The sequence below is a fragment of the Ochotona princeps genome, chromosome 10, assembly GCF_030435755.1.
Source record: "Ochotona princeps isolate mOchPri1 chromosome 10, mOchPri1.hap1, whole genome shotgun sequence".
Lineage (NCBI taxonomy): Eukaryota > Metazoa > Chordata > Mammalia > Lagomorpha > Ochotonidae > Ochotona > Ochotona princeps.
In genome coordinates, this window is record NC_080841.1 from 13,948,025 (window position 1) to 13,959,101 (window position 11,077).

General features: G+C 56.7%; 1 protein-coding gene across 1 annotated transcript; it reads right to left on the reverse strand.

Moving 5' to 3' along the window:
• Positions 1-1,245: 1,245 nt before the first annotated feature.
• SYT2 (synaptotagmin 2) lies at positions 1,246-8,434 on the reverse strand. The gene is made up of 8 exons (XM_004578756.2): positions 8,254-8,434; positions 7,283-7,449; positions 6,240-6,359; positions 5,695-5,862; positions 5,342-5,509; positions 3,648-3,765; positions 2,802-2,935; positions 1,246-1,898 (listed from the first exon to the last, which is right to left on the reverse strand). The coding sequence occupies exons 1-8, from the start codon at positions 8,429-8,431 to the stop codon at positions 1,692-1,694; spliced, it is 1,260 nt and encodes a 419-aa protein (XP_004578813.1). The 5' UTR covers positions 8,432-8,434; the 3' UTR covers positions 1,246-1,691.
• Between the last annotated feature and the right edge of the window lie 2,643 nt (positions 8,435-11,077).

Genomic DNA, 11,077 nt, shown 5'->3' on the forward strand with positions numbered 1-11,077 from the left:
GACAGCACAAAGCCCAGCAGATGCATCCCCCACCCTGTCCCCCACCTTTTTCAAAAGAAGAGAAAGGGTCCTCCAAACCTGACCCTTCTCAATAGCATCCCTTTCTCTCAGGTGCCTGGAGTGGCCACAGCATCCCACATCGGGGGAGACAGGAAGTGCTACTATTTTTGCTGGGCAAGAAAAAGATTCCCAGGCCTCTGGAGGCTCAGTGAGTTTTCCCGGGGTAGGGTGGATGAAAAGAGCCTGAGGGCCTACTGGAGGGAACAAAGGGGCCAAAGGAAGGGGGGCAAAGAGTGGGTCCTGACTCTCCCACCCGGCTGGAGGGTTGGCAGGGACTCAGTGTAACGTGACTGACATATATATGGCTTTTTATCAATGTCGGGGACAATAGGTTAATGGGGGCTGGGGCACGACCGAGCGTGGGGCAGACACCCTGGCCAGTCTCCACCCAGTGAATGCCAGCTTGGGGCCTCCCGGACTGCTCCAGCTGCCCATGAGCCTGTCGTGGAGGCATGGAGGGCCAAAGGTCTGAAAGCTAAAATGGTCTCTGGGGACCTGCAGGGCCCCCAGGCTGCACTGTCTGACCTCCACCCTCCCTTTGTGCCCACCACCCCTCTTCTTAGCTGGACCTCAGAGGCACCCAACACATTCCAATCATCCGCTCCGAGTTCTCTGGCTCTGGACAAACAAGTCTGCAGGCAGCACTGCTCCTCTTAGAAAAAGACACAGAAGCGGACACATAACGGGAAAGGCAAGGGCAGCGAAGGAACCGCCGGACAGGGCCGGAGGCAGGAGGCGGCCCCTGCGCTGCCTGAGGGGGCCCAAGGCGGGCCTCGCTGGGCCAGCAGCTTCTGTTTCCCGCTAGCTTGTTATTTATGAACAGGGACACCCTGGGACCCACAGTACCCTGGGCGTCTGACCCAGCCGGGAGTTCATCCCGCGGATGACCCAGACGCATGCTTCGGGGACACTGTGACTGGCAGGAGGGAGCCCAGGCGGCATCAGGGATTTGGTCCCAGTCCTGGACGCACATCCACGCCCCCAGCCTGCTCCTCCCCAGCAGCCACACGCTAGGCGAAGCAGAGCTGCCGGCACCCTCCCCACACCTTACCCTGGTCCGCCAGCCGAGAGAAGATGCCCACTTTGACACAGAGGACGTCCTTCACGTCGGGGCCCCCGTGAACTGACCCCGCCCACGCAGCTCACTGTCCTCGGCCGCACTCCTTGAAGCAACAGCCTTCAAGGCAGACACACGGACACAACCACGCATCCACATCCACCACTGGCCTGTGGGCTGCAGCCACTGTCAGGAAACAGGAAGTGCCGCCATGTTGTGGGTCTGGAACACACGCTGACAATAGGAAGTGCTGCCATTTTGTGCCAGTGGCAGGCCTGGGCAGGGTGAGGCATGAATGAAGTTCCTAGGTGGTGAGGGGGGCTCAGTGACAAACACATGCAGCTGACCGCTCCTGGGACAACCAATAGAGCCAGGCTTCTCTATCACCTCTCAGGGGACTCTCCTCACTCAGCCATCCAAGGGAAGAGGGCATTTAAAAAGAGAAAGGATGGGAGGACAAGGACACAACCACGGACGGATGGGAACACCTCTAGGTCGCATAACTGAGGTATTGAGAGCTCTGGATCTCGTCAGGGTCCGTAAAGGGCGAGGCCCTGGCCATCGCCACTGTCGCCTACTTGTTCTTGCCCAGGAGCGCGTCCACCTCCTCCTCAGGCTTCAACGAGTGCCACTGGGCAATGGGCCTCCGCGGATTGGCCAGCATGTCGGACCAGTGCCGGAGCTCCGTGCCCGTGGCATTGCTGCCCACAAAGATCTTGCCAATGGCTTCGTTCTTGCCCAGCTTGTCGTAGTCTAGCACAGTGACCACAACCTGGACCTTCTGCAGAAGAAAGCAGGGCAGGTGGAGGAGGGTGTCAGAGGGATGAGTTGGCAGGCCAAGATGGGGCTCTCATGACCTCAGTGATCCCCCATCATCATACTCCAATGACAGGCATGGAATGGCCTCCGAGGGCCTTGACCTCCAACTTGGGCTCCTGCGGAATCTGCATTTACCAGCATTTCCAGGCTTGTGCTGGGCTTCGGGGGCTGTGCAAAGAAAGCACTTGGTGCCCAGAAGGCAAAGTGAAAGTGAACTTCACATCTAGAGAGTTCCACAGACACATCACTACCTCCTAACCCAGAGCCATGACAGCAAGGCTGGAGAGGCAAACACGCAATCAGGAAAGGCTTCCCAAAGGAGGTGACACTGAACTGGGACAAGATAGCTGAGGAATTCTCCAGAGCACAAGACAGGGAAAGGAGTCCAGGAAAGACTAGCCTGGGGGGAGAGGGAGACAGGAGGGGCACACATCTGGTGTCTGCCTGGCACCTAGTGAGAAGGACAAGACGGGCTGGGTGGTGCTGTAGGTGAGGGACTTAAAGTGGCAGGGGTGCTCTGAGACTTCACAGAAACAATGGCTCATGTTTCAAAAAAAACCTCACCCTGCAGGAAGAGGCACTGGGGACAAGGGGTCTGGTGGCAGCAAGGGGCCGGTCAGGAGCTGCAGGGACCAGGAGCAGGTGGGCGGTGAGTACTGAGGGTGGGAAGACGGAAGAAGAGGGGAACCATGGCACCCTGGCAGCTGACTGCCTTAGCACTTGCTCACCTACCCCCCAGGCCCCACCTGCCCCACTGGCTCCCTCCCTCCCCGGGGGCGCGTGGACCAGAGCAGGCCCAGCTGTGCTGCTTGCTTTGCCTCCCCAGCTCCCTGCCTAAGCCCCCAGCCCTGGCTCCCCCACGCACCTGAATCTGCTCAAAGGGGATTTCAAAGCTGAAAGATTCGTTGAAGTAGGGGTTCAGGGTCTTCTTCTTCACCGTTGTCTTCTTCTTTTTGAGCCGTTTGCCATTCTGCATCAGGTGGATCTTCACGTAGGGGTCTGTGGAGGGACACAGCCTCAGCCCCTGCCCCCCAGTGTGTCCCCACCCTGCAAGGCACGAAGGACCAAGGCCAAGGCGCCACTGGCTTCCAGTGCAGCAGGGAGGTGACTAGGACCTGAGGGTCAGCTCTGAGTGGCAGGGTTGGGGCTGCTAGGAGCAGGTGCGTGGGTGGGGTGGCAGGGCACCAGAGGCTGAGGAAGGACTTGGGACTTTGCAGAGGGGAAACAAAGGGCAGAGGGCAGCAAATGGTCTCATTTGGGGTACATGGGGCAGGAGCCCTCACACAGGACTAGAGCCCACATACAGGACTGGCCTCTGAGAAGGCCAGACCAAGGGGGCATCCTCCCAGAGCCTGCTGCCTCTCCTAGGCAGCTCGTTGGAGAGGCATGCTTTAGGCTAAGCCTTCCTCCAACTTGGCTGGGAAAAGTCAAATCCTACAATAGCTAACCTGGCAGATAAAATCTCTTTGGCCCCTTCCCCTATGGCCCATGGTCTGTGGCCAGAGTGCTCAAGGAGGCGGATCAGACTGAGGCTAGGGAACTCTTGTGGAAGATGGGCTGGGAAGCTAGAGCCTGGTTGCCCCGTGGTGAGACATCCTGGTCCCCAGGTGGTAAAGTTTTCTCCTTGATCAGCAGTGCAAGATTGCAGGGTGCTAGGGCCATGCCTGGCTCACTGGTGCCACCCCCCGGCCGCCAGGAGCGCTGCACGCACCTGAAAGGCCGCCCACGTCCATCTTCTTGAGATTCTTGGCCTCCAGGATGCAGACGGTGAGCTTGCCAGCTGTGGGCACGTAGCGCAGGGAGGTGCAGATGTCACCGAGCTTTTCCGGCTGCCCACAGAGGAGAGGGAAGGAGGCCTCGGGTCATTGTAGCCACGCCCCTGCCTCTGGCGTGGCTGACCCCATCTTTACCAGGAACCTCTAGCCAGACAGCGATTGGCCCTCCCCTGCCCCCCCCCCACAGCCTCAATCTCCTGTCCCACCTCCATGATGACTGTGGCGTTGGCCCTCCTGCTGCACCTCCGTAGGCGCCCCTCTTCACTGTCACTTAACCCTTCACGCACACAGTGACCAACCAGAACCCGGGGCTCCCAGAGAAAACAACCCAAAGACACATGACAGCTCTAGCCTGGGAGCAGCATGGCGAGGGGGACTCCTGACCCCAAGGGACTCCTGAACCCAAGGGTGTCCACCAGAACTCTTCTTGGGAGCGGGGCCATCCGGCAAAGCAGACCTCTTCACACACGACCCAGCCTTCCTCCCCCACACACAGGTTTTCTGAGGCCTCTCACCCCTGTCACTGCCCCATGGGGTACTGAGCACACCGTGGGCTGGGCTTGGCCGAGTCACATGACTGATGCTTGGGAGGTGGACTGGCTACCCTAGAGAGCTAGATATCCAACAGTTGCTCAATAAAAGCAAGGATACCTCAGCATTTCAGAAGGGCAGGTTAAACCACTGCCTGAGACGCCTGTCTCCCATTTGGAGGGCCTGGGTTAGAGCCCCAGTTCCCTCTCCATTGCCCCTCCTGAAGAGGCACCTGCTGGGACACAGCAGGGAGTTCTCAGGCTGCTGCCACTCACATGGGAGACTGGGTGGAGTTCCAGTTCCTGGCTGTAGCCCCCTGTGGGCTGCTGCTGGTATTTGGAAAGTGAACCAGTGGATGGAAATTTTGTCTCTCTGCCTTCCAAATAAAACAAGATTTTAAAAAATGTTTTAGAAGACTTAATTGGAAGGCAGAGTGACAGAAGGAGAGAAAGAGAGCATTCTCCCATCCACTGACTACCTCCCCACATGACCACCACAGCCAGGGCTGAGACAGGCAGAAGCCAGGAGCTCCATCCAGGTTCCCCACATGAGTTGCAAGAACCCAGATACTTGAGATTTTGTCTTCTGTTGCCCAGGCTCATTAGCAGGAAGCTGGATCAGAAGCAGAGGTGGGATTCCACTATGGGATGAGGGTGTCTCAAGCAGCAGTGTAGATGCTATACCACAGTGCCTGCCACCTTCAGTTTAATGAAGTTCCTGGAAGTGCATTCCCCACCAGTGTCTCACAGCACGCTGGTCATGGGGCGCTGAGGGAGGGACAGGTGCCCATACTGGGCATCCTGGAGAACAGATGTGATCTTTCTGAATACAGCAACCAAGGCACAAGCCACTGGCCCGGGGCTGAGCAGAACCTCGGCACCCCCCAAGCCCCAGACTGTGCACCTGCTTTACACACACCCCTCATCCACAGCTGGGAAGAGGAGAGCCCCCATGGAGTGGAAGCAGCTTGCCCAAGCTCAACAGCTGGGCTGCTTGGAGCCAACACACCCTGAGCCACGTTGTTGGCCTCCATGGCCATCTGCCCAAGAGGTGGAAGGCCCAGCATGCCACTGCGTCCCTCCTTCGGCCTCACACTCACCTCCTCCTTTTCGCCACCCTGCAGGTCTCTCCACTCCTCGATGGGCTGGCCGAGGTCCACTGTGTTCATGGGCACCTTGACTTCTCCAATAATATCATGTTTGGAGAAGCGGTCAAAGTCATAGATGGCCATCACCAGGGTCTTGCCTCCCAGCTCCTGGTAGGGCACCTGGAGGACACGAGGGGGTCAGAAGGGGCCAGAGCAATTGGAGGCTGGCTGATATGCCATTTCCAGCCAGCCCACAGGGGGGAGTGAGAGGGCAAGAGGACCCTGGGGACCATGTGACTCTCATGCCAGCATCCCAGGCTGGGCTAATTAGAGGGCGCACTGAGCCAGGGAGGGGCCCGCGTCACCTTGAAGGTGAAGGTCTCATTGAAGGCAGGGTTCAGTGTCTTCCGATGCACTTTGGTCTCGTATTTCTTCTTCTTGTCTGGAAGGAGGAAGACTTTGACGTAGGGGTCTGAGGTGCCCCCCATGTCCAGGGCAGGTAGCTCAGCAGCCTGCAGGACACCCACGGTCAGCTGCAGAGATGGGAAGAGAGGGGCCTGCAACTCAGCACTGTTTCCACACCAGACCTGGCCCCAGAGCCCACCCAGTCACCCTCCCCACGGCAGGAAGACCAGGCAGGCCTCCATCTCCATCCCTGGGAGCTGGGAAAACTCAAGTGGAGATAAGAGACCAAGATAGGCAGGCAGGGCCACAGCAGTTGGTCCAGAACCTCCTCCAGTGCAGGCTGAGGCCACGCCAGGGTCAGCTGTCCAGGGTGTATGCCCTGTGGTTTGCAACCTGCCCAGGTCCACGTGACAAGCCGCCAGCCCCACCTCTAGGGGCATCATTTCTCTCCCAGTCCCCACCCCCAACATATGCTGTGCTCTGGCCCCACGTGAGCCCCACACACCTGGTTGGCTTGGAAATCGTAGTCGAGGGAGAACTGCAACTTGCCCAAGTTCTCTGGCTCTTTTTCCTCCTCTCCCTCACCTTCCCCTTCGGTCAAGCCTGTCTCTGCGTCGTCGTCATCCTGTAAGGCTGGGGGAGAGGTACATGGGGAAGAGAACAGCCTGGATCCACCTGCTAGACCACGCCCACCTTAGAGCCGTCAGTCAGGGTGAGGCGGGGAGGGTAGCTCTGCACAGGGCGCAGCCTCTCCCAGCCCAGCAGAAGCCCCAGGCCGCCCCCTGGAGCCCGGCCCTGCCTCAGAAGAGGGGGCTCCACAACAGGTGCTCCGCTGGGGGATTGGCTTCCCGGGTCAGCTCCTCCCACAGCTCAAGCCCCGCCCACGGGCACAACGTACCAGGAGTGCAGTCCGGAAGGACAGGAGCAGGGTGAGTTGAGAGGTGAAAAGAGAAGGAGGAGAAAGTGATCGGATAGAAAACTGCAGTTTGAAGCAGCCCCCAGGTCACAGCCACGCGGGACTCCCTTCCCCGGCATGCACATGTATGGCAGGCTGCCTTAGGGCCTTGCGCACGCGCATTCCTGCGCACAAGACCTGCCATCCTGCTTTCTTGCAAGGTATCCCGAGTGAGAGCTTTCTCCCGGTTACCCCCAGTAGCAAACCAGGGGACAAGCAACGCCCAGCGGGGGCTGGAGGGCGGGCTAAGAACTTGAAAGGACAAACTATGGTCATCGAGGGCAACTCCGCCCGCACCAGCACCCGCACTAGATTGCCAAGTGACTGGGGCCCGAGTCCATCTAGCCCAGCCTGGTGGAAGTTGATGGATGGCCGAGAACCTCCCTCCTACTCCACCAGACACTTCAGGGCTCACGGAGCTATTATCTTACTATCCTCTCACACAAGTGGACTGCCCTGTCCCATCGGCAGCTGGGGACACAAGGTCACCCCAGACCCGCAGTCTCATGCTGCCAGGCTATGGGTGTCCTGAAGCCCCCGCTTCCCCTGGCAGCAGCTGCGACTCCCCGGCGAGGCCCGTCCCCACACCCCACCTGGCCGCCCTTCATGTCCTTCATGTTCATGGCATTCTTCATGCCCTTGCCCTTCTCCTTCTTGTTCTTCTTCTTCTTGCAGCAGCACTTCTTACAGATACAGAAGCAGCAGGTGAGGAGCAGGAGGCCGGCGACCACGGCAATGGCGATCAGCGCCCAGGGCGGGACTGCCCACAGAGAAAAGACCCCCCATGCTGTGGCCAGCAGTGCCAGCTTCGTGGCCCCTGCCCCCCCAAAGCACCAGCAATGATGGGTTGTGACCATGACCACCTCCCGAGGCCCACGCTCCACATCGTGTGACCATACCTGCATGCGCCATGTGCATGAAGGCACATGCTCTTTGCCACCTATGACTGAATGTTCTGTCCATGTGAGCACCTGGTCTTGCGGACGCAGCCACTAGCTAATAGGGTGAGAGGTGGCAACAGCACATCCTCTGGGCTCTAAGGCGTGCCTTGCCTGATTTTTGGAGGCCTGGCCCTGGCAGGGGGAGATGGGTGGTCCTTGCCAGACCCAGGGGTAGGAAGAGTCCTTGCGCCCCAGCTCTTACACCTCTCTTGATGGGCCTGAGCAGGTACACTCAGAAAACTTCCTACAGCTTTGGCTGCACCTGGAAGACCGGGCTGGACTGGGCAGCTCTAACGTGTCTGGGCCTGGGCGTGGGGCCGCTGTGTTCTGCGCCCCAGCAGGGTGGCCTCACCTCTGTACACTGAGTCCCAGTATCTCCTATGTAGTGGAGGCTCTTGTTTCCCACACCCCATCATGAACAATGTCAAGTGCTACTGAAAACCAAGTAGTATTTCAGCTGAGAGCACTGTTCCCTCCCCTGGGAGGCTGGGCCATGGCCCATGCTGCTCCATGCTCTGTCTTTCCTTCTTAGCAGGGCTCCCCAAAGAAGCCAGCCTGTGCCCAGCCAATCACACCCCTTGGGCTTGGCCCAACCCCGCCCTCCCGGCCCCCAGGAAACTCACGGGGTATCTTGTTGATCTCATTGAAGAACTTGTCCTTGATCTTGGCAAACATGTCCTCCTGGCTCTCCCCGGCACCCCCACTCTCGGTGGAGTTGTCCACAGGACCAACCGGCATCGTGGCCGTGGTGGTGGCAGGTGCCACGATGGGTTCCTGGTTCCTCTTGAAGATGTTCCTCATGGTGGTAGAAGGGATGTCTAGGGGAAGAGAGGTGGGCACAGATGCAGACAGCTCTATCGCCGGGACCAGGGAAAGCTGCACACTGTCCACTACTTCATTTGTGTGCTCCCAGAGCAGTTTATGCCACATAGACAGCGGTGGTGAGGCAGCCACAGAGCTGGCATCAAGCTCCCCATGGCTGCTTTCTGGCACCTGCCATATTCAACCCAAGCAACAGCCTTGACGTCACACTGTGCCCACTCAGCAGGTAGGGAGACACAGGCTCACAGGACCACAGATAGCTTTCCCAAGGTTGATGGGCTATGAACGCCCAGCATGGTTTGGCCTGCCTGCCCGCCAAGCCGGTGGACCTGATGACTCACCTACAACTCAGCAATTCTTAAAGATTAGTTTCTCTGAAAGGCAGCGCAATCAAGAGAGGGGGACAGAAGGGTCCAAAGCCTCCCAGAGGCATCCAGAGGGAGTCGGAGCACAGCCTCGAAGGGACATAGGAGCTGGCATGCCTACTCGGAGCTGATGCCCAAAGACTAGTAAGGTTAGCATCAGAAGCTGCCACCTGCAATGCCTGCCTGGAGTCCTGGCTGCTCCGCTTCCAATCGAGCTCCCTACTAATGTGCCTGAGCAGGCAGCCAAAGCCGGCCCAAGTGCCAGGGCCGCTGTACTCATGTGGGAGACCTGGAAGAACCTCCAAGCTTCAACCTGGCCCAGCCCTGGCTGTGGCGCCTGTGTGAGGGAGTAGACCAGCTAATGGAAGGTCTCTTTCAGCTTCTGGTCTCTCTCTGTCTCTCTCTCTCACTCTCTCTCTGTCACTCTTTCAAATAAATTTTCTTTTCAATAAATAAATATTTTTAAAAAGAAGCGAACTAGCATTTGGGACATTGTAAGTCAGAATATCAGTATTTTCAGTATGGTTGACATGTGGAGACCATATGAGATATAAGTAGATGAAACAGAAATAGATGTTAATATTCTGTCATTTTTAACATAAAATTTTATAATAAACCTTTTACCAATGAACTTTTCCTATCTCATTAGGTAGCTAAATAATATCCCATTCCATGGCAGGTTCATAACTGAGTCTACCACTGGTATCTAACTAGCTCCCAGCTCCTCGTGCTGAGTTTGGACTTCAAAGTTACATTCGCGCAGGCTTCCCAGTCCACCCACCCCAACTGGCCAACTCTGCGGAGCCAGAGTCCCCAGGGAACCCCTGAGGTGTCTGCTGCCTGCAGCTGGAGGCCACCACAGGGGACACGCAAGGATCCTGTGGGAGCCCATCACCTGAAGCATCACTTCCACTTCGTGACAACTCGCAGAACTTCTGTGTGAGAGCAAGCACAGAGATGTTACACAGTGGAGTGCACACAACACCAGGGTTTTAAGGGAAAACTGGGAGACTTCTCAACGCTGGCGAGGGACTGCACATTGCAGCAGCACTCCCGGCTCTCAGGCTCAGCCACTGCAGCCACAATGAGAGCAAACCAGCACATAGGAGTTCTGTCAGTTAAATAAATCAATGGAAACTTTATTTTTTTAAAATCTTTACATTGACAATTTCTTTTTTTAAACTTTTTCCATTTTTTTATTATATTTTGACAGTCTTTACATAGTTAAGTAGGGCAAAAAGGTTCAAGTGCTACAGGAAAGTGGGTAAGACTATTGTTTCCACATTGTTTCCTTCATGTATCTGAGGTAAAGGGGGATATTAAGGGATAAGCCCCACCCATTATCCAACCCACCCCAGGTCCCTGATGTGGGACATGCTCCGAGAGTCTTGCTCAAGTGGTCTTGATAGTTCAACAGTTATGAATTGCTGCCAATCTCGCCACTCCAAACACGCTGAGGTCACTGAAGAATCCACTGAATGACATAGTCCAACTTAGAGTCTCCATTTGCCTAGTTTTTCACTGTCAACATATGGCTGAGGTAGTTGACTGACTTGATCTGTCCTCTGTCTTTTCTTGGTTAGGGCTCTGAGTCTAGCAGTTCGGTTGGGGAGATCCCCAAAGAAACTGTCTGAGGTGTTCCCAGACCAGATTCTTGTATGTACTAGCAAGTACAGGGCCCGGCACAGTCCATCGCCCCGATCAGCTGGTGATTGCAGTTGCTGGGTTGGTTCTGTTTCCATCCCTGTCTTCCACTGGGACCAATGGGTATTACAGTCCAGTCTGGTTTTGCCCAGCACACACTTGGTCCTCACATAAACCAGGGGGAGCTGCAACTTAGTCAGAGCGACCCACAATAAAAACCACCAGGCCTGCCCCCTACTCTGGTTTGCCAGTATGTGCAACCAACTAGTCCAGTCTGTCCCACATCCCGTTCAGCTCTCATACATGTCAATGGGTATTAAAGCCTAGTTCCCTCTAACCAGCTCCACTATGTAGCCTACATGGATGTTGTTGGGCGTCTGTATATCCACCCAGCACCCCATCCTAGTTTTCATGCCCTCCCATGGAAGTGGTAACCCAAGAGGGAGGAACCCACTATTTCCCTCCCAGGCCTCTCTCACTCCCAGATTGTGCACTCTCCAGGTGGTTCTGTGGTTTGACTTGACAGAATTAGCCCCTAGTGCCAGCTTCTGCCAGCTGATGCTGTGGCTAAGCCCAAACAACCTCACCCACTAATTTTGTTTGCACCAGTAGGAAT